We start from the raw sequence: 22,612 nt of genomic DNA on the forward strand, positions 1-22,612 counted from the left end.
GCCTCTATGCTGCCCGACATTGCCCCAGGGAGCGGAGCAGGGCACCCCTCCTGCTGGGGGCAGTCGCAAGGTGGGGCACGTAGCTCTTCTGAAACTGAACAGACACAGCCTGTGAGTCTGGGTTCAAAGAAACTTTCCAGAGTTAAGAGGACTTCCTGGGCTGGGGCTGAAGTAGAGGGCTGGGTGGATCAGGTGTCCTCAACAATAGTGCAAGCAAAGAGCAATGCTCCCAGGAACACACCAGCAGAGCAGGTACAGGCTGGGTTCACCTTAAGGAAAGCCCACCCGTTATCAATTCAAGGAGCGACAGAATAAACATCCCAAGAACATTCCGGTTCTACCAAAACTACTCCCGCCCCAGCTCTACCTGCCACGGGGTCTGGTGTGTGGTGCCACCGGTGTGATGAATATCACCCAAACCTCAGCTCACCAGTGGCTGGCTTATACCTGATCTGGGACTGACCAGAACTTTGCATACAGCTCCCATAACAAGCACTGGGGCCAACCTCCTCAAAAAGGGAAGAAAAACCAATTCCCCTTCCAGCCTCCCCCAGCCTGGCCTGGCTCAGGACAGTAGATTTCTCTTTGCTCCCAGCACCTGAACTTTGCCCCAGCCCTACTTTGCCTGGCAGCGTTGCTGACATATTTCTAGTAACAAAGGAACAGTGTGAACACAGGCTGCAGCGACAGGGAAGCGAGAAAACCAGCCAGCTGCAGTGAGGAGTCCACCCCAGAGCCCCCCTCATCCCCAAAATGCCCAGACCGACCTTCAGGCTGGTGCATGCACAGGTGAGCAAAACAAAAGGCAGCCAGGCTGTGGGCCAGTTGCTGCTGCTCTTGGAAAAACAGAAATTCCATGTTTGTTCAGTGGAAACAGACAGTCAGGGATCCTCCCCCAGCCCAGCTGTACAGGTGTGTTGCAATCAATGGAGTAAAATGAGAACAAAACAGCAAGAGGCACCGAGAAGGAAGAAGTGGGGCGTGCATGGGATTTTTTCCAATACATTAGTGGGCAGTTCACAGCTTAGCATCAGTGACGGCTGTTGTATATTGGTAATGGGACAGGATCAAGCAGAAGTTTGTGCATCAGGACTCCTAGATTCTACTCCCAGCTCTGCCACTGACTCATGCCCGGACTCTGCGTAAATCACATCAGCACTCCAGTCCTCAGTTTACCCATCTGTAAATTGGAGCTTACAGCTGATGAGATTTCTCAGGCTTGGTTAATGTTCCCAGTGGGGATCTCTGGCTGGAGCAGTAGATATTGTGCTGGCTTGGAAGAGAAGTAGCTGCAGTGAGAGCCAGCTGCCTACTCTGGTTTTGTTTCAGACCCTCCGGCAGGGCGTGAAGGGGCAGCAGGGGGATTTTGATTCACGTGGGCGGTGATGCTCTTCCCAGACCAGAAGCCACTTTGAGATGCACTTTCATTTTCTTCGGAGAGGCTGCTTGTGAGTCACTGTCGCTTTCCCTTGAACGCAAGCGAACAGGCAGAGCTGACCGTTGTGAGCGATAAGCAGCCGGCTCTATGTTCCACGCAGCCCACTGTGAAAAACACCCACGGATGCTCCGTGCTGGAGAACATGCCAGGCCCAGCAAACACACCCCAAGAAAGGGGACGGATGGTTTCATCTGCTAGGCTGGCATCATCTTTAACACAGGACAGGGGAAGGGGGGGCGGATGTTAGAAGGCAGTTCCATGGGGCTGACCCCAGGGAAGCATAGTAATCCAGTTCAGGCTCTTTCCCCTGCAGCAAGGGGTCTGACATTGCAGCTCCAGGGACACACACACATCCGCTGTCCTGCATCTTCCTCCAGCGCTCGGCTCCCTGCAACATTTGCCTCTGCAGCAGGTGAGCCCTGGAGAGAAGGGCAGTGCTACCCATGGCTACTAGACAAGCTTCTACCTTCTCTGACACCTCCAGGAAGGACTGCACCATAACCCTGGAAGGAGGCTGCCCACGTGGGCCTAATTCTGATCCCCCTTGCATGGGCTTTGCACCGGTGTCACTCGAGTGACTTTAATGGAGGGGCTTATGATTTACGCTGCTGGGACCAAGAGCAAGATCAAAGCCTGCTCCCCTCTGGCCCCAGAAGGGGCTGCCTCGGTTGTGCCAGAGGGCAGCTAAAGGCAATCCCCCCAATTCCCCCAACTGGCTGGTACCATTTCCTCCCCGGCGGCTCCTCCTCCCCCCTCCCTCTGTTCTGGAAGCTCAGCCCTGGTCCAGCATCAATAACACCCCGAAACCCCCAGCACAGCAGAACTCCAGAGGGAGGGGAATTATCCCATACACTGAAGGGCTCCTTGCTCTCCCGCCGTCATCACTGAAGAGGTGTGAACCCAAAGCCATGGCCCTTCAGGCTGGGAGCTCAGCTGAGTGTTTATCCAGCTCCTAGCACATTCCTGGTGGGTCCTTAGGCGCTACCTTAATAAACATGTAACCTCTCCAAAGCCAAGCAGGGGCCGGCTGGGTAAGTGCTTGACCAGACTTCAAGGAAATCCAGTTGCTGCAAGCAGTGGGGGGCTAGTGGTGTTGTGGTTGCTGCTCTTCCCTTTGCCTCCGTGCTGAGCCAGTCCCCTGGGGTCCTGGATCTGTGTGGTCATTCCAGATCCCCTGGCACTTTCTGCAGGGGTAGGGGTGTTAAGTCTGGTGTCCTGACCCATTTCCAGTTTGCTCCCCTAAAATATTCCTTGGACGTGAGATTTCCTTCACTTCCTGTCCTAAATTCCGCTGTCAAACAGCCACCGTGTTCCACCCCAGAGGTGGCTGCATGGGCTGGGTGAAGGGACGCCTGTCTATGTGGTTTGCCAAGGCCAAGGCTGTAGTGAAAGGTTCTTTACAAGTTCCAGATGTTAGATAGACAGATGCTGTCCTTGGGAATGAAAGGCACCAGAGAAATGTAATACTAACACCTCCTGGCAAACCGTCCTTTTCACAGCGGCTTCGGGAGGGAGGCAGGAAAGCATGTGTTACCCATTTCGCAGATGGGGAAAGAGAGACACCCAAGGCTTCTCAGTGAGTCAATGACAGAGCCAAAATTAGAATTCAGGTGCTCTGGGGCACCCAGTCCTGACCTCATTCCTGCGAGCCAGGCTGCTTTTCAAACAGGAATGAACTTACCAACCACCAGAATGCAGCCAGCTCTGGGGTGGAGTGCAGCAGCTGTTCAATGGCATGATCAACGCCACATAACAGCTCAGGACAGGAAGTTCAGAAGAACCCTCCAGCTGCTTTTGAAAAAGCAGAGGGGATTTCATTAGGCCGAAGTGCAAACAGAGGCTCACTGACAGCGCGATATCGCACGCCGCCCACGGCCATTTGTTTGGCTCCAGGAAGTAAGCCTGTGCCTAGCTTTCAGGAACCTCTGAGCCCAGCTCTTGCACCACATGCTCATTGGGAAAGGCTGGCCCCCAGGCAGAACAGGCGTTACACAATACAGGTGTTTACCTGTCCTCGGGGCTCCTAGCCTGGAAAGTCAGCAGGGTATATAAGCAGCAGAGCAGTCCCAGCTCCAAGAGGCACCCTGAGGGGTAACGGTGTGGGGGCAGCAGGACAAGATGAAGTCTTGCAGGGGCCTTCTCCGCGCCCTGGTATTCCTGATGGCTGCTGCTGCCCCCAGAGCAGGCTTTGCCCAGGAGACCGAGTCCAGCTGCTGTGCACGTGAGTAGCTGGGGAGCTGAGTCCAGGGCCGAGCTGAGAGCCCGTGGCTCCCATTGAAGTCAGCGGGGGCTGGGGGTACTCAGCACCCTTGGGGATCCCTTTGTGGGGTTTTGTTCTCCAAACTGGGGGCCAAACTCAGTCCAATGCTCATGGGCTCCAGCAGGGAGCAGGCTCTGAAGAGGAGCCGCAGTGGGACATTGCCGGGGGCAGCTGCATTTCTGAGGAGCTCCCCGTCGGACAGGCAGGATGCTCCCCCGCCCTGAAAGGCGAGGCAAAGCCCCCTGGAGTCCATGGAAAGGACCTGACCTGAGAGGGGTTTGGATCAGAATAATGGTAAGGAGGTGGGGAGACACCCACAGCCCCAGGGGTGGGGTGGGGGGAAGCTGACTGAAGGGGTTTGTTTAAGCAATCCCAACCCTAGCTGGAGCAGACGTTCATGCACGGCTGGGTTTAGCAGTGCTCGCCTCTGTGTCAGGCTGTCAGCCTCTCCCAGCCGGCAATTAATCCCCGTAGGCTGGGTTCCCTATTGCTGGTGCTGAGACACTAGGAGACCCAGAGGGATGGGCTCTGTCTGGGGAGCACATAGATACTGCCCAGGAAGTAACTCCTTGGGGCAATGCGTGGGGGACATTTTGCCCTTGATAGCAAGTGTCCTGTCTAGAGAGTATCAGCTGTGGTCACTGTGATCTAACAGGCAGAGGATGAAGCAGGGCATCAGGACCATTCCAGCTCTAGCCTCAGAATCTCAGTGTGGCCCTGGACAAGTCACTGACTCATTCTGTACCTCAGTTTCCCCATCTGCCAAATGTGGCTAATGATACTTCTCTCCCTGAAGTCAGACACCACCTCATCCTCCTTGGCCTTTCTCCCTCCTCCTCAACATTTGCCCACCACAAGGAGCACCGCTACATTGATTGTGTGACCAGGTGACAGCACCCCAGCCATGTTTGTCCTGCCTCTCCCTTCCCCCCCCACACCCCCTCTTAGTCTGGGTAGGACCCTCACCTGCTCTATGCTGTTAAATATTGCTTGGGAGCCTACTGGGGCAGGGAAAGTCTCATTACTTGGTTGGAGAGGTGCCTAGAACATCTTTGGGGGCTCAGAAAATAGCCAGAGGTGTTGTGATGAACCCATTCCCACTTTCCAGCGAGAGCCAACTCTCTCCCCTCCCCCAATACAGTTTGTAGTTATTACTTTAAACTTTCTAACATTTAAAATGGGCAGTTTGTCTCCTGAGTTGGGAGCTTGGTCGATGCGCACAGGCAGGGATTGATCCCCAGCTGAAATCTGACACGGGCCCGACCCCTCCCCGGCTTCTCTATATTACTGTCCATATCAGATGAGCAGGGTGATATCTAGGGGTGAAAGCACAGGCTGGAGTCAGGAGAACTAGGGTCTATTCCTGGCTCCACCACCCGTTTGCTGTGTCATCTGGTGCCAGGCACTTAGCCTCCGTGTGTCTGGGTTTCCCTCAGTCTGCACACTGGGGGTTCAGGTTTAATTTACCCACATTTGCCAAGTGCATTGTCACCTTCTGGTGCGGGGGGATGTTTAATTCTAGTCTTACAGGCGGGGGGGGGTGGAATCTCACCCTTGGACTATCACTCCTGACCAAGCTGCTTCCTTCCAGTCACCATGGCCAACTACACCCCTAAGCCAACGGGGGCAGAGATCTGGGCAGACTTCCCAGCCCTGACTGTTCAGTTTGGCTCTTCACGCTACCTGCCAAATCCCAGTGTCACATACTCCTTGTACATGGGAAATTGCAGGGCTCCTACCAGCAAGTCAGGCTGCGGTACCAGATATGGACAGGCTACAGCGCTTCCATCATGGAGGGAGACAAGAGATGTGTTCCCTGTAAGACACTTGAATACATGCCCCGGTCTGCCTGGTACCAGCCCAGGTTACACCTAGTGGCTAAATGTGATTGTCATAAATATGAAGGGAAGGGTAAACCCCTTTGAAATCCCTCCTGGCCAGGGGAAAGCTCCTCTCACCTGTAAAGGGTTAAGAAGCTAAAGGTAACCTCGCTGGCACCTGACCAAAATGACCAATGAGGAGACAAGATACTTTCAAAAGCTGGGAGGAGGGAGAGAAACAAAGGGTCTGTGTCTGTCTGTATGCTGGGTCTTTGCCAGGGATAGACCAGGAATGGAGTCTTAGAACTTTTAGTAAGTAATCTAGCTAGGTACGTGTTAGATTATGATTTCTTTAAATGGCTGAGAAAGGAATTGTGCTGAATAGAATAACTATTTCTGTCTGTTTATCTTTTTTGTAACTTAAGGTTTTGCCTAGAGGGGTTCTCTATGTTTTTGTATCTAATTACCCTGTAAGATATCTACCATCCTGATTTTACAGGGGGAATTTCTTTATTTCTATTTACTTCTATTTTCTATTAAAAGTCTTCTTGTAAAAAACTGAATGCTTTTTCATTGTTCTCAGATCCAAGGGTTTGGGTCTGTGGTCACCTATGCAAATTGGTGAGGCTTTTTATCCAACATTTCCCAGGAAAGTGGGGGTGCAAGTGTTGGGAGGATTGTTCATTGTTCTTAAGATCCAAGGGTCTGGATCTGTAGTCACCTAGGCAAATTGGTGAGGCTTTTTACCAAACCTTGTCCAGGAAGTGGGGTGCAGGGTTTTGGGAAGTATTTTGGGGGGAAGGACGCGTCCAAACAGCTCTTCCCCAGTAACCAGTATTAGTTTGGTGGTGGTAGTGGCTAGTCCAAGGACAACGGGGGGAATATTTTGTACCTTGGGGAAGTTTTGACCTAAGCTGATAAAGATAAGCTTAGGAGGTTTTTCATGCAGGTCCCCACATCTGTACCCTAGAGTTCAGAGTGGGGGAGGAACCTTGACAGTGATCATGCAGTTTCAGCATCCCCCCAGGTGCATGAGCCTTTCCCGGGGTCACTGTTACCGCTAACTTCAGGACACCACCATCACACTGCGTGCCTGCTCCCCTCACTCCAGCCTGCTTCTCTGCCTCTTTCAGAGCTGAAGGGATTATCCCAGTGTGGAGCGGACAAGAAGATCTTTCTCCAGGGCCAGCCAGGGATCCCAGGAATGCCGGGCATGCCAGGGACAAACGGCCTACCTGGGGCTAAAGGAGATCCAGGCCCTCAAGGGCCCCCAGGTGAGAGGATGCTGTCAGGACTCAGCAACCACAGCCTCAATATAAAGCAGGCCAGAGGTTGTTCTTGCTCTGCCCGGCCCTAGTGACAGACATATGTATCCAGACAAGACAAAGAGACTGGCAGACTCCTTGTGAATGCTCGGGCCCTAACTCAGCTGACAGGCAGAGCACGGGCTCAGAGAGTCCGGGGAGCACGTTGCCAACCTGCATTTCAGAGGAGGAGAATGGAGAGCAGGAAATCAGCTCACAGGAGGCAAGCAGGACACTGCTTTGAGGAAGCTCACAGCCCTAGAACTCTGTGCCAGAGCACAGTGCTCCTCAGGGACACACACTGGGAGTCGGAGCGGCTGGACTGAGGAGCCTATCAGGCCTTACGAGGGAAAGCAGCTTTTAGATTTGGGTTATATTTCAGCATTTGCAGGGAAAGTTTCAGACAGGTTTGCACAATCCAGGTTTGAGTTCTGCAGTGCAGTCTGAGCTCTCAGGCTTGTGTTACTATTAACACTGATCATGTGTATTACCATAGGTCAGAGCGGGAGGGGGCTGGGGGCTGTCCAGACAGTCCCTGCTCCCAAGAGCTTACACTGTGAATGGACCAGAGAGGCAGTGGGGACAGAATAATGCGCAGGAGAAATGTCAAAGAGCTGGCAAGGAGCCTGTGCCCAGCAAATCTTGGCTGGTTGTCTCTGCTACTAAAACGCTGACACAATATCCCTTCCATGAGCGAGTGAAGCATGTATGCAGAGACTAGCTGGGGGTGAGAGATGTGGCACCTTGGCCTACCCAATCCTTGGCCTCTGGTATTTTTTCTAGCACGGACACCCCTGTCCACTGGGAACTGGACTGAGCTGCTCGCTCATTTCACCCGAGCCAATAAATGGTACCCACCGAGGCTGAATTTGAATCCATGACCTAGAAGCAAAAGGCTCCATGTCCCCATCCAGTCTGCTCCCCTGCCAGCTCCCCAGCCGCATTGCCTGGCTTTAAAAGGCTGTTGTCAGGTAGCTCTAAAGGCACAATAAAGGGAACCAGGTCCATGCCTCTGCTCTCTTTCTTCAGGCGAGAAGGGCTCCCCTGGGGCAATGGGGAAGGCTGGACCCAAAGGAGACAAAGGTAACTTCAATGGGACTCTTTGGGGGAGGATGGGATGCAGGACTGGGCCCCTTGGGAAACCTCACAGCTCTATCCCCTGGCTGCACCCTGCTAACTCTCTTGACATGTCTGGACTCCTGCCTGCAAACTGGTCTGAGTGCTGCATTCCCTGGGCTTATCACCTTCCCCTCCTCTGCTCTGGAGAAGAGACATTGCCACTACCCCCCTGGGAAGAAGGACTCAACGGCTGGGAATGAAAGCCTGGCCTCACAGAGGTCCAACATGGCTGCCAGCACCCCCTGCAAGGCCCTTTCACCACCGCGAGGTGACAGTTGAGAGCCACGCTTCTCCAGAGCATGTGGCAACCTCTGCCCTCTCATTACTGCCCAGCTGCCACATGCACCCATCTTACCAATGGCTGTCTCTCTCTTCCCTCAGGAGAAACCAGCAGTTCTGCCAGCTCTCAGCAGCAAGGTACATGCCTTCCTCAGCCTCAAACCCTACCCTCGCGCACCAACACGGCTGCGAACACACCGATGCCACAGGCCGTCCATGGGGATCAAACCCGGGACCTCCCACACCAAAAGCACAGACTGCTACCACCCCAGCTACAGGAGTAACTCCATCAGCTGCAATTTAATAGCATATAGTGAAGCCACCAAGTGAGAGTCCGGCCTCCCCCAAACAACATCCCCACCAAACACAGCTGCCCTGGCTAAGGCCATTTTCCTTCCTTTTCTCTTGCATCAGTTTACTCCTCCAGAGACCCAGAGCATCGTTAAACCCCAATTAAGGCCCCTCAAATGCATTTACCATCAGCTCCAGCATGAAACAGCCAGGCAGCAGCTAGTTCATTCCTCACCCCACCCTCACCACCTGCAGTTCTGATTTCACCCTCCGGTGTTTATTCAGCCCAGCTGGAGAGAACCCCCCCAGCTGAATCACCGCCGGGGCCAGCTCCGAGTTTTCGCTGGGCACCTGCCTTTTCTGTGAAAAGAGCTGCTTCGGGGACACCAAAGGGTTTCCAGAATTTTTGCTTCAGTCAAAAACAAAACACCCCCCGACAAAACATGTCATTTTGACCCTTTCTAAATGAACGCCTGGATTTTTCGGTTCACACTGACTTCTGTGTCTCCAGATTTCCTTTCCTTTTATTCAGGACAGCCAAATGTTTAAAAAGGGTCAACCTCTAAACACAGGACCAACTGTGGCCTCAACAACGTGGCAGCAAATCCAAACCAACCTTCTGTTCCACCCAATCCGAAAACTTCTTTGACTTTTCAATTTGCCAAAAAGCTCCAGAAATTTTTCATTTTCAGCCAGTGAACAGGGAAAATATTTGCCCGGCACTGAGAGTCCCTAACCGGTGTGTGTTTATCGCTCAGCCTGCAGATGGCTGTGAAGGCCAATGTCATTCATTCTTCCCACAGCTCGGGGTAGGCAGTAGGTACCACATAAGATCCTTCAGTGGGGAGACAGCTGTTTGATGTTCACGGAGATCATCTGAAGGAGACTCACTGGGAGGAACCCCCCCCCCCCCCGCCGCAGCTTCAGCAGCCAGTTTGGGCCCTGCCCAGCTCCCCGTGTCATCCAAGACAGAGTGGCTGGTGCTCTGGGACCCCCATCCCAACCCCTGTGTCGGATTGAACATTCCTAACTGCCTTGTCCATAACGAACTCACCCAGCTGGTGTTTCCCCCAAGGGACAGGTGCCAGGAACTGCAAGGAGCTGCTGGAGCAGGGAGAGGGGCTGAGCGGCTGGTACCCCGTCCACCCCCAACCGGGGAGGACGCTGACCGTCTTCTGTGACATGGAAACGGATGGCGGGGGCTGGCTGGTGAGTCCTTCTACTGATGGGGGCAAGTAGGCCAGGGAGGAGAGGATGCTGGAGGAAATACACCATTGCACAGAGTGGGTCTGTGGCCCCTCTAGTGACCAGTCCACATGCCAGGTTGAAGACTCTGCTGCAGGTCCCGGTTAGGGGAGTTCAGGCCAGACTTTCAGACGCGCTCGTCTCGCACGTAAGCACCAGGTAGCCAGTCTTTCCAAAGAGCTCAGCACCTTGGCTGTTGTGGGGGGCTGAGACTCCCCGGAGTCCCCACCAGAGCCCAGGCCACGTTCTTTATAACGTCCTCCGGCTGTTTGTAGCACACAAGGGGCTCTCCAGACAGAACAGACGAGGGAGGCCCTTTTCTCTCTCTTTCCCTTGACAGGGAGGGAAATCAGAAAGCAGAAATAAGGGCTGTCTCTTCAGCAGTCTTTCTGTAGCCAGCCTTTTGGGGCTGTCTTTAGTTAGGGTCTCACTCCAGCCTGGGGCACCCTGTTTGACAGCTGGTCACTGCAGGGGCAGTGAGGCCAGAGACTGTCTCCCGCTTGGCTGATCTGTCTGCGTGGTCAGCGCTCTCAGGGGCATAGCAGTGTTCGCCCTGTTCACCGCCCCTTCCAGGGCCCTGTTTTCCCTTTCTAAGCTCCCACCCGCCCCCTCCAGGCAGAGCAACCCTTACAGATGTGCCTCCTTAAGGGCTGAACAAGCCCAGGAGAGCTCATTAGTCTCCTCTCCCCCAGAGCAAGGGTGTGCTCCCTGGCCCCCGTCCCAGCTACCCAGGGCTTTGAAACTCTGGCTGTCAGCGATGCTACAGGAGCAGTGGGGTGCTAGTCCTTTGCCTCTAGCCCTGTGCCTGTCGTGAGGGAGGTCTAGGGGTTGATCCCTGCTGGTGCTCCTTGGCAGTAGGCACCACATAAGATCCTTCAGTGGGGAGACAGCTGTTTGGTGTTCACTGAGATCAGCTGAAGGATGGATATTGGACCCGCTGGGAGATACCCCCCCACATACACAGCAGCAGGATTGGGTCCTGCCCAGCTCCCCGTGTCATGCCTGCATTGCACGCAGGGCTCGCTGAGTTTGGGCGTGACTTGCCTCTTGCCTTCCAGGCGTTCCAGCGGCGACAGGATGGGTCGGTGGATTTCTATCAGGGCTGGGAAGCCTACAAGAGAGGGTTTGGAAACCAAGCATCGGAGTTCTGGCTGGGCAACGACAACATCCACCTTCTCACCCGCTCCAGTAAGGAGACTTCTCACCACCCAGCTGAGAAGGGAGCAGTCACAGGGAGAGAGCAGGGGAAGGCTGGACTGAGGCGTAAAATCACTGACTTTAAAGAGCTACCCCAGATCTACCCATGCATAGCGGGGATCAGAATCTGGCCCCGGGGTTAACACCGAGGAAAGACTTTTCCTTATCAGCTTTGAAACCAACCCATCGCTGCTGCCCACGCAGCCAGTTCAGTTTGGCTCTAAGAGTAAACACAGCACGTACCCTTCTGAGCGCGCCCCTCCTCCTGGGACAGGCCGCTAACTAATCACCCTCTGGAAAGAAGAGAAGTCCAGCCTGCAGCAGCCAGAGGCCAAACGGCCATTTGTAGGGCTGGAGCAGCTTGTCTGCCCCAGAGTCTAAAGGGCCAGCTAGCCGCAGAGCATGCTGGGGTGGGTTCCTAGAAAAGGGTAAACCCCAAACAGAGCTCGGTGTTACCTAGTGAGCTCCAAAAGGAGACGGCTCAGAGCTGGCGTGATCATGGTGTCATCATGAAAGTCCAGACCCCTTTCAGACATTGGGTGCTTCCTGGGCTTAGTTCCCCACCTTGGCATCACAGCCCCTAGCCCCTCCTGTACAGTGCCCTAAGGCACCAGCCCAGGGGAGATTCCCACCTCCATTTCCTCCGTGGTTTCCCATTCTTGTATCTCCAGGCTGCCCCTAACCCCCAGGGGGACTGCATCTTCCTGCCGTGAGCATAGCTCCCGCTCCCACGTTGTGGGAGGAAAAGGTGTTGGTCTTGGGCCATGGCCGCTCTCTCCAGCAATGCCGGGACCTTGATGCCTTGCTGTCCTTTTGGCCTCAGGGACCTACCAGCTGCGGATTGATGCCAGGGACTTCAATAAGTCCAGCACATTTGCCAAGTACACCAGCTTCAAGATGCTGAGCGAAAAGGAAAACTACACGCTTGCCTTGGGCTCCTACTTGGATGGCACCATGGGTGAGTTGCCAAGTGACTTCCACTCAGGCCTGCCTGCTGCTGCAGGGTGATCGGGGGCCAGCTAGCGGGCACCCCCTTTGCTATTACATTCTTCGGCCCCTCCTGAGCAGAGACTGGCAGCTGTGCCGCAGTGTTTCAGCTCGCTCTCATGGCTTTACCCTCTATTGCAGAGTGGAGGCCCTCAGACCAATGGCCTCTCCAGTGGCTGAGCCCAGATCTTCAGACGGGGAAGGCTTAGTTCCATGAGGCTAGCTTGTCACCAAGGGGCAGCCGAGGATCTGTCCCCGAGCCTGCAGTCTCCCCAGGACCCTCTGTCAGAGCAAGGGTAACAGAGCAAGTCACAGAAAAATCAAAGCAGCCGCCCCACCGGACCGTGTGAGAGGAGCAGTGAGAGCTGGCAGGCAGAAGGGGCTGTTACAGAACGGAGGTGCATTTGCAGGGCTGGATGGGGGAACCCAGCCCTGGAGAAGAGGAGGAGGGTATGTGCAGGTCAGGTTCCCATTAGCAAAGCTGGGTGGTGGAACTGCTGTCTCTGGATCCTGTCAGTGCCCTCGCTGCCCCTCGCCTCCATGACCGTTTGCGAAACTTTACAAACTTGACAAAGTCGAGGAAGCAGCGTCGGTTTCTCACGGTTATGGAGGGTCCGCCTGCACATGCAGTGCGGCTGCAGCTGCTGGGGCTGGCCTCCCGATACTGCCCCGCCGGGGGTCCTGGGTTCATACTCGGGCAGCTAGCCACGCGACTACTTCTACTGTACCACCTCGAGCAAAGCTAGTGTGCCCCTCCTTGCGCCGGGAATCACGGTGCGCAGCTGCTGTGCAGACGTCCTCGAAGAGTTTGTAAGCTACTGACTGGATTTCTCGGTCACAAGGATAACTGGCTGGGGGAGACGCCTCGAGTGGGGATAGGCTGCTGGGGTTATCACATAGGAAAGCCGCCACCGGTGGTTCCCAAGGGGTGGATAAAATACCAGCTGTGCGAGGCTGGGAGGCAGGGCTAGGATTCCTCGGTCCTCCATTGTGACGTTGTGTCAGCACTGATGAAGGGCCCCAGCCTGCCCCCACCAGAGCCCCCGCACGTCCACACACCAGGTCCAGCCGGGGCGGTGTCTGCAGGAGCATCCCCCCTCCCCCCTGCACGTCCACAGTGCTTCAGCCCTGGCCTGGAGGGACCAGCTCTAGGAGTGGAAAGGCAGCCCAGTGTCCATGGGCCGCTCAGGCCTTGGCTTCTCTGCTGCGAGTTTCCGACTAGAACTGGTGGAGGAAGGGGAATTTCTTGGCGACTTTATCTGGAAAACGTAGCAAAATTCATCTAGTAAATGTATTGAGCCAGTACTAGTTCCAGCAAGGGTGTGAGTGGGGCTGGGGGCTCTAGTGGTGTATGGGCACCGCCTGTCTCCTGTGACCCACTGAACTCATTTCACACCAGACAGCCAGGGGAAGGACTAGGGCCTTATTCTCCATGGTCCCTGCACCTTGGGTCCGCACTTACACCAAAACACTGCAAGATCAGACCAGTGTGAGCCTTTGCACAAGTGTAAATGACTGTGCAAGGTGGGAATCAGGGCCCCATACGTGATACTTCCTACTAAGGACTAATAATAGGTAAAGAGACATGGGCTGGATTTGAACCAGTGACCTAGAGGCAAGACTCTTTGTTACGACTCCAGCTAGGGAAAGCCTTTGTCCTCATGCGAAGGCCGTGAGTTTGGCATGGAATGAAGATGCCGCAGGCCAAGCCCTGTGTATATTTGCCTTCTTCCCCTTGCAGGAGATTCTCTCTCGGGACACAACAAGCTGGGCTTCTCCACACGGGATAAAGACCATGACACCTTTGGGGGCAGCTGTGCCACCCTCTACAAAGGCGGCTGGTGGTATGGGCAGTGCCACTCCTCGAACCTCAACGGGCTGTACCTCAAAGGTGAACACAGCTCCTACGCCAACGGGATCAACTGGTCCACCGGGAAGGGGCACCACTACTCTTACAAATACGTGGACATGAAAATAAGGCCCCAGTAGGCCGCCTCTCTCTCTGGGGACTGGGCTGATGCTACAGGGAACCTTCCCCAGGGACCTACTGACGGCTGAAGACCCCTTTTGCAGGGCTAGTAAACTGGGAACTTGCCATTAGCTGTGGTACTGCAGACTGCAATTCAGTCTCCTCTCCAGGCATTAGCCCTGCAGGTGGTGTCCCCCCAGGGGCTAAAGCAGGAGCACCCCCCGAGCTCCTTCTTTTCCTTGGCTGGCCCAATGAGAGCTCTACCTACTTAAACCCCTGCTTGTCCTGCTATAGGAAAGATGAGCTGGGAGTCAGGACTTCTGGACACTTTTCCCACTGACCTACTGTCTGACCCTGGGACAAGTTGCTGCCCCTCCCTGCCTCAGTTTCCCCTGGCTCTAAAATGTAGGTGAGAATACTGGCCCATCTCACAGCTCAATATAATTTGCAAAGGGCTCTGAGATCCTAGAGTGGGGGTTGCTACAGAAATGCAAAGTGTTACTTTATTGAACGCTGGCCAAGCAGCAGAGAAATTGCCTGTGACTTGAGCTGTACTCGGGCTGAATGCCAAGCTACTGCAGCAAAGGCCCTTTTGATGAGCTCACACTGGTATTTTACTGTCTCAATTAGCCAGTTTTCAGCAGGGCTTGGCCTCCACAATGGGGGTCAGATTTTCAAGAGACCTCTGTGCAAAGTCTGGCCCTACGAATTGCAGAGGGAGCGGCTGACATCTCGAGGGTCTGGCCCCTATGGAGGGTGCTCAGAGCTTGAGAATTTACCCAGTCACCCTGCACCCCACAGTGATTTGTGGGTAGCTTTGTATTTCTCTTTTCTTATTCTTTGGAAAAATAAAGTGCCTACGATGTTTAGAACACGTTTTCACCCAAAGCTTTATTCAGTCCCTCAGCACAAGTTTTTGGGATTGAGACTCAACATGGTTTACATTACGGAAGGCTGCACGTTGTCTCTATACGGCACTGCTCAGGCCAGGAGAAAAAAGGAGAGCGATGAAAGCCTTTTCCAGACTTGCTGGTTTCTAGGGTCCCGAACACAGAATGGGCGAGAAATCTCCCTAGAGAAGCTCTCGTTGTAAGCACCCTTGTCATAAATATAAAGGGAAGGGTGAACACCTTTAAAATCCCTCCTCGCCAGAGGAAAAATTCTTTCACTTGTAAAGGGTTAAGAAGCTAGGATAACCTCGCTGGCACCTGACCAAAATGACCAATAAGGAGACAAGATACTTTCAAAAGCTGGGAGGAGGGAGAAAAACAAAGGGTCTCTCTCTGTCTGGGTGATGCTTTTGCTGGGGATAGAACAGTAATGGAGTCTTAGAATTTAGTAAGTAATCTAGCTAGATATGCGTTAGATTATGATTTCTTTAAATGGCTGAGAAATTAAGTTGTGCTGAATAGAATGGATATTCCTGTCTGTGTGTCTTTTAGTAACTTAAGGTTTTGCCTAGAGGGATTCTCTATGTTTTGAATCTAATTAGCCTGTAAGGTATTTACTATCTTGATTTTACAGAGGAGATTATTTTTACTTCTCTTAAAATCCTTCTTTTCAGAACCTGAATGCTTTTTCATTGTTCTTAAGATCCAAGGGTTTGGGTCTGTGGCCACCTATGCAAATGGGTGAGGATTTTTACCAAACCTTCCCCAGGAAGTGGGGTGCAAGGGTTGGGAGATTTTGGGGGGAAAGACGTTTCCAAACAACGCTTTCCTAATAAAAATAAACACAGATAAACGTTTGGTGGTGGCAGTGAAAGTCCAAGGGCAAAGGGTAAAATAGTTTGTACCTTGGGGAAGTTTTAACCTAAGCTGGTAAAAGTAAGCTTAGGAGGTTTTCATGCAGGTCCCCACATCTGTACCCTAGAGTTCAGAGTGGGGAAGGAACCTTGACAACCCTCAATGCACCCCCAGAATAAGAATGAAAGGGTGAAGTCCATTGAACGGGCTCTGTCTTAAACCCCAACCGCATCTCAGATCATTTTGCGAGAGAAAATGTTTGATTGCAACCCGCAGGCGTCACATCATTCATTGTAGCGTTTAGGAGCCCAAGCCATGCCCCACGACCCCGTTGGGCCAGGCGCTGTACAAACAGCAAAAAGACAGTCCCTGTCCCCAGGGGTTTACAATCTAAGTTTAAGACAAGAGACAGCAGAGGGGAGGGGAGGTGTAAGTAAACAACGAGGCAATAGCTCTCATTAAGATTGCAGAGACTTTGGCGGGTCCATTGGGTAGCGTTCACGTACTGTATGCTTGCTACTTTCCTGACAACAGGTACAAACAAGGGGCCAGATTCTCATCTGCTAGAATGGTTTAACACCAGAGTTACAGCGGCGTAAACAGCAGTCTTGCCCACGATCCCTAGGCTTGGGAGTTTATCATTTGAAAGGAGAGGGATAGAGGAAGGGTGAGCTGCAACAAAAAAATGGCAGCTAATGCAGCAGTGATGTTTAGCGTCTCTTAATAGCTCATCTATTTAAACAAGCTACGCTACATTGTTCACAATCCTCTGGGGGGGCGGAGATTGAGCTTCCCAGTCCTCATGGGAATCACTATCTGTTTTCTATGGAAACCAAACGAGTATTAAGGACCCTTGGAGCATTCACTCCTGTGGCAGCTCTGCCCTGTCTCATACAGGGCCTTGGGCAATCACTAGAACTGAATACTTTGCAGGGAGTCATACCGTAAACTCCAGCCTTCCCCAACTGCCAGAGCTCCTAGTGTTTGGAGTGTGCACGAAAGCAGGTGGGGCGCTTCTCAGAACATAGGAGATACAGTCTCATTACGGACAGAGAAGACCCTGGAGAACTCCCAAGATGCTGGGGTTGTTGGAGCTTGCAGGTGAATGATTCATTTCTCTATCTAAACTGCACTCTGGTTTCTGAAGGCGAGTCATCAGCAGGGTTTATTTGGCGGGTGCTCCCATCAGAGCAAAGGCGGGGGGCGGGGCTGCTGTCGCATTCATTGGCCACAGTGAAATGCCTCGGGTGAGGTCTGCAGGATTGGGCTCCTGATCAGCCATGCCCTTTGGATGCTGAAGGGTCAGGACATGAACAGCTCAGTGGCCAGGCCAGAGAACAGGCCCTCACACAGGCCGGAAGGGCCACCACTCCAGTTATGAGGAGTTGGTCCACGTGGTCTTGCACTGAAATTCATGTAAGACCCTGTGCGTGGCTAGGGACTGTAGGCACCGCTGTGTAGAGAACAAGGAATATTAGCCACTCCACTGCTAGTGACAGACAGGCAGGGAAATGATCCTGCCCTGGAGTAGCTACAAACAAAAAATTGCATCACCTTAAGGGCTGCATAGGTGCCCTCAGTAAGGGCCCAGGCTCATCAGTGGAGAGTGCGGAGGGGTAAACGGGGGGCATTGCCCCCCTAAACTATACGAGGCAGAGGCATTCACCTCCTACTTCCTCCCAGTGGGAGGGAGAGGTGACGCCAGGAGCTAGATACCCAGCTCCTGTGATGAAAGGGACACTGATCTGCAGGCACAAGGCACCTGGGGAGGAGTTGCTCCCCCCCAACCCTCTTGGTGGGGCACAGAGGAACTTGGGGGAGGGCGTGAGCGGGTTATACAGGGCACTTACCTGTCTGGTCAGTTTCCCTACATGGGCAGGGCTGTGTTGAAGGGGAGAACAGAAGAGCGGTGACCATTCCTTTTCAGTGAGCAGACTAGAGTCAGGCAGCTGCAGCTTCCCAAACCAGGCGAGTGCTCAGCTGCAAGTCCCAGCTGGGAGGGGGCTGGGGAGAGAGGGTTGCTGCTGGGCTGGGGGGAGCTCTGAAGTTGGCTGTACTCCAGGGGAAGAAGCCTGGAGCACACCTTATTATTGCCAGGCAGCAGCTCCGTGCACTGTTTAGAGCACTATAGGAACCATGTAATTCAGGAAGCCATGGGCACGTCCTCTGTAACTCATGCTGCTGCTGGCGTGGTGAATGATGGACATACATCATGTGTTCAACATGACTATCCAGATTCCTGTCTGCAAAGGTTTTTTTAAATTTTTTCCTCTGCCTGTCCCTCACTCCCCAGCCCAGAACGGATTAAACCCCATAGCCACACTCTGTTCAGGCACTTTCTTCAGGGACTCTCCAAAGCTGCTTCCCCACCCCGCACTACCTGCCCCCATCACTCCATGGGGGAGGGTGGGGAAGGGTCATTGTGCAGGGAGCTGCCCTCCCCCGGTCCACCCAACCCCCATGCATTCAGATGCCCCCCCCTCACCCTGCTGTGCCCCAACGACCTTCATCCGGACCCCCCTCCCCATGGAGTCATAGAATATCAGGGTTGGAGGGAACCTCAGGAGGTCATCTAGTCCAACCCCCTGCTCAAAGCAGGACCAATCCCCAAATTGGCCCCAGATCCCTAAATGGCCCCCTCAAGGATTGAACTCACAACCCTGGGTCTAGCAGGCCAATGCTCAAACCACTGAGCTATCCCTCCCCCCCCATTCCCATTCCCATTCCCATTCCCCCTGCACCCGGAATCCCCCAACAAGCCCCTATGCATCCAGATCTCCCCTCCTCTGGGCACCCCACCGAGCAGCCCACATCCGGATTGCCCAGGGGGCTGGGGTAGGTATAGCTCTGTTGCTCAGGCGTGTGGATTTTTCACACCCCTGAGCGAAGTAGCTATACCGCAGTAAATGGGTAGTGTAGACCTGGCCAAACACGCCTATTTATTTCAGGAGGAATTACATCAAACACCTTCATGCAGAAGTCAAACTACACCTATGCCCAGGCTCGGTATCAAGAGCCCAGCGGTAGCTTTCCCGACAGCCGGCGAGAGGGGAAAGGGGATGACTGCTTCTTGGACTTCCGTTTCTTGCCACAGATGAAGTTCTGGTGGGCAGAGTAGCCCATCTTGGAGCCAATCGACCCCCAGGCCATGCTGCCTGCTTTAGCCCCTGGAATGAACAAAGGCTAGGGAATAGCCAGCGCAGACCCCAGTCAATCCAGCGGTGGACCGGGAACAGATCCAACGCCTGCACTGTCCAGGAGAGAAGCCATCCTGGACTGTCTATATATTAGGGAGAGTCACAGGGTCCCAATCTGACCTCACCTGTTTCACAAGCGGGTGTCACGACTCCTGGCTTCTGTTCCTGGCTCCACTGTACAAGACCTGGGGCAAGTGACTGTCACTCTCTCTGCTTCCCCTCCCACCCTCTGCCTTGGCTATTTAGAACAGTAACTCCCTGGGCAGGGGTTCTCTCACTATACCGGTGCCACACATAGCAAGAGGGGAGTTTGGTCTCAGTTGGGACCTCTAGTACTAAAAGCCCCCGCCCCAGTGCCATGACTCCCAGCCCCCTGCTCTTCTTACAAAACACCCCCCATCCTAGCGATCCAGAGGGAAAGAGGCAAATGAAAGGGGAATAAGCTCTTTAAAAGCCCACACTGGGTTTGAAGTGTTCCTTGCACAGGGCATGTCATAAATATAAAGGGAAGGCTAACCACCTTTAAATCCCTCCTGGCCAGAGGAAAAACCCTTTCACCTGTAAAGGGTTAAGAAGCTAGGATAACCTCACTGGCACCTGACCAAAACGACCAATGAGGAGACAAGATACTTTCAAAGCTGGAGGGGCGGAGAAACAAAGGCTCTCTCTGTCTGTGCGTTGCTTTTTGCCGGGATCAGAGTAGGAATGCAGGTCAGAACTCCTGTAAAGGGCTAATAAGCTATCTAGTGAGATATGCGTTAGATTCTGTTTTGTTTAAATGGCTGATAAAATAAGCTGTGCTGGGTGGAATGTATATTCCTGTTTTTGTGTCTTTTGGTAACTTCAGGTTTTACCTAGAGGGATTCTCTATGTTTTGAATCTGATTACCCTGTAAGGTATTTACCATCCTGATTTTACAGAGGTGATTCTTTAACTTTTTCTTCAGTTAAAAGTCTTCTTTTAAGAACCTGATTGCTTTTTCCTTGTTCTTAAGACCCAAGGGTTTGGGTCCGTGTTCACCTATGCAAATTGGTGAGGATTTTTATCAAGCCTTCCCCCGGAAAGGGGGTGTAGGGTTTGGGAGGATTTGGGGGGGAAAAGACATTTCCAAGCGGGCTCTTTCCTTGTTCTATATTTGTTAGACGCTTAGTGGTGGCAGCAATAAAGCCCAAGGGCAAAAGGTAAAATAGTTTGTACCTTGGGGAAGTTTTAACCTAAGCTGGTAAAAATAAGCTTAGGAGGTTTTTCATGCAGGTCCCCACATCTGTACCCTAGAGTTCAGAGTGGGGAAGCAACCTTGACAGGGCACGTCCCACCTACCGAGGCTCTGGAGCGTGGCCACGACTCCCCCTGCAGGCACGCCGCCTCCCGAACTTATGGCAGACCAACTCATCAACCAGGAACCCACGGACTTGGCAGCTATGCCGGTGGCCTGGAACCCCAATGCACCCACCAGGGCTGGTCCTCCGTACATCAGAGCAACTGGAGCAGAGAGACACAGATTAGATCAGAGGCGTTTCTGTTTCAGCCCCCTTTCGAAGCCCAAACCGCCCTGCCCGAGTGAGGTGTTCACCACAGAGGAGGAAGGCCCTGTTTGGTTTACAGGGGGTCATATAGCACGTTAAGAACTGTCTGCAGCATTAGACTTCAGCTGCTCTCCCCTCCCATCCGTGCCTTGTGCTGTGAGAACTAACAAACTCAGCACATACACATGCTCACTCTGCTACAAAACCATCTACTATTACTCTGGGCTGTATGGATGGGACTGCTACAGAATCATGCACCTTTTCCTCTGCCCCCTCCCTCCCACGCCCCCGGCCTCCATTGGGGAGGGGCATTAATAACTCACCTCCGCCCATGACCAGGTACGAGAGAGCATCTATTAATGTGCAGCCATCCTCCTCTTCATCATCTAAAGAGATGGGCAGAGAAACAGTTTGAGCATTACTGGGACTTCTGGGTTAGAGAGGACATGTGGTGGGGGCCATTTGAGTTTTAATGTTTGCTTATTTTTGCACATCCAAAATAAGAAGGGATTCTGGCAGGGGGAGAGGGGCTTGTTTAGGCCACAGTCCTCCAGTTGGATCCATACACGGGAACACGGACATTCAAGCAGAGCCCCCAGTGACTTCTCTGGGAGCAGAGGGTAGTGCCTTAGATTATAAACTATAAGAGGCAGGGGCCTTGTCTCTGTGTTTTCCTGGATGAAGCAGTGATCTGGGTGCTGACTCATCAGGCCTTCCAGCCAGAAAAGGCTACAGTTAAAGGTGGGCTCAGATCCTGTAACTCTTGTGCGTATTTATCACAACACAGCCTTTAATACCACAAATAACACAGTAGCGTACGACTCCCCCCTGGCCCCCTCCCAATCTTATCTTTGCACCAATTCCCTCTGCTCAGGTTTCTGTACTTGCCACACTGGTCCAATCAAAGACAGGTTTCTCTGGAACTCCCAGAGGTGCATCTAAGCGAGGGCTAGTTCCACCCCCAGGGCCCGATCCAACGCTCAGATCCGTGTGGGTGCAGCAATCCACTGGCAGGATCAGGTCCCAGAGTTCAGCATTTTATGCCCTAGGTTTCACGTATGGCACTGCTCTACAGAAAGCTCACAAGAGTATTTTCTCCACCCCTCTTCTTGTGCTCAGAAGGAGATGAGCTGTGATTCGTCACCAAAGAAAAACCATTTAAAAACCAACCAACCAAATGTTTGGGCAGAGGCCAGATCTGGAAAGTCTGAGGAAGCTGGGAGCTCCTGAGAAGAGAAGCCTTAACTAGAAACCTTAGTGCTACTAGGCCACTTATAAGACATCATGCAAGCCTATGAAGCTATAGCGATGATAGTGGCTAGCATACAAGCATCCATCGTGCACACGTGGGAGTTTAGGAGTCTGCAGGGAAGAGAGCAAGGCCTGCCCAGGCCATGGGGACTCACCCCTAGGGTAGGGAATGGCAGATTGCAACAAATTGCAAGCTTCCTCTGCCGCCCATGGCAAGGAGAAAGCAGATGCGTGCAGTCACCAGCGCTGTCTGTCGACGTAGCGCCTGGCCCCAGCACAGATTTTGATCTGGGGGGGCAATGGAAATCGGGGGCAAAGCAGATTTTGATTTGGGGGGGCAATGGAAATAAGCAAAAATAAATATACCTATAAACTTGTCAGCAGAGCCACTGGACAGAACCAGACACACCAGGAGGAGAAGCTGGGATTGCCACCACATGGCACCCGAGTGGGGTTTTCTTCCTGATAGGCACCTGCAGGTATAAAAGTGACACCATCCCTCTGCCCTGCTACCATTCCACTGCCTGCAGGTCAATTGGGAGAGGGAGGGGTGTGCGCGCACCATTGCCCTCTGCTGGAGATGACAGGTAAACTCTAACCTTCCCCAAAGGGTCCCCAGCCCCTCACCTCTCAGAAGGGTATTCCACAGAAGATACCACAAACACACTGGAAAAACAAGCTGTCCATTCCCCAGGATTTGGGGCTGTACCCCTTTCAGGAGGCTGATTTGTCTTGCGTACCCCAGGTTTCACCTCACTTAAAAACTACTTGCTTATAAAATCAGACATAAAAATACAGAAGAGTCACAGCCACTCTGTTACTGACAAATTGCTGACTTTCATTTTTACCATATAATTATAACATAAATCGATTGGAATACAAATATTGTATGTACATTTCAGTGTGATACTGTTTGTCATGCGTGAGTCTTGTCTGAAGCCTGAGCCCCAGGGCTGAAGCACGTAACTTAGCTTCACGGGGTCC

At 53.1% G+C, this 22,612-nt stretch overlaps 2 protein-coding genes across 2 annotated transcripts; one reads left to right on the forward strand and one right to left on the reverse strand.

Annotated features, from left to right (window-relative positions):
• The first annotated feature begins 3,556 nt into the window (after nucleotides 1-3,556).
• Nucleotides 3,557-13,929, forward strand: LOC144277152 (ryncolin-1-like). The gene is made up of 8 exons (XM_077837746.1): nucleotides 3,557-3,659; nucleotides 6,652-6,792; nucleotides 7,852-7,905; nucleotides 8,323-8,358; nucleotides 9,587-9,720; nucleotides 10,815-10,944; nucleotides 11,777-11,911; nucleotides 13,682-13,929. Exons 1-8 carry the CDS (start codon nucleotides 3,557-3,559, stop codon nucleotides 13,927-13,929), a joined length of 981 nt encoding a protein of 326 aa, XP_077693872.1.
• A 4,727-nt stretch (nucleotides 13,930-18,656) lies between these two features.
• Nucleotides 18,657-22,067, reverse strand: IFI6 (interferon alpha inducible protein 6). Its single transcript, XM_077837705.1, has 4 exons — nucleotides 21,995-22,067; nucleotides 20,701-20,763; nucleotides 20,172-20,333; nucleotides 18,657-18,821 (listed from the first exon to the last, which is right to left on the reverse strand). Exons 1-4 carry the CDS (start codon nucleotides 22,065-22,067, stop codon nucleotides 18,664-18,666), a joined length of 456 nt encoding a protein of 151 aa, XP_077693831.1. The 3' UTR covers nucleotides 18,657-18,663.
• Between the last annotated feature and the right edge of the window lie 545 nt (nucleotides 22,068-22,612).

This window comes from Eretmochelys imbricata, chromosome 19 (genome assembly GCF_965152235.1).
Source record: "Eretmochelys imbricata isolate rEreImb1 chromosome 19, rEreImb1.hap1, whole genome shotgun sequence".
NCBI classification, from domain to species: domain Eukaryota; kingdom Metazoa; phylum Chordata; order Testudines; family Cheloniidae; genus Eretmochelys; species Eretmochelys imbricata.

Bases quoted from the DNA above. Each gene is read 5' to 3' on its own strand.
- LOC144277152 (XM_077837746.1), top strand. From the start codon at position 3,557: ATGAAGTCTTGCAGGGGCCTTCTCCGCGCCCTGGTATTCCTGATGGCT. The intron at 6,793-7,851 runs GTGAGAGGATGC...CTCTTTCTTCAG, and splicing joins AGGCCCTCAAGGGCCCCCAG to GCGAGAAGGGCTCCCCTGGG. The intron at 10,945-11,776 runs GTAAGGAGACTT...TTTTGGCCTCAG, and splicing joins CCACCTTCTCACCCGCTCCA to GGACCTACCAGCTGCGGATT.
- IFI6 (XM_077837705.1), bottom strand. From the start codon at position 22,067: ATGTGGTGGCAATCCCAGCTTCTCCTCCTGGTGTGTCTGGTTCTGTCC. The intron at 20,764-21,994 runs GTATATTTATTT...CCATCTCTTTAG, and splicing joins CTCTGCTGACAAGTTTATAG to ATGATGAAGAGGAGGATGGC. The intron at 20,334-20,700 runs GTGAGTTATTAA...TCTCTGCTCCAG, and splicing joins GTACCTGGTCATGGGCGGAG to TTGCTCTGATGTACGGAGGA.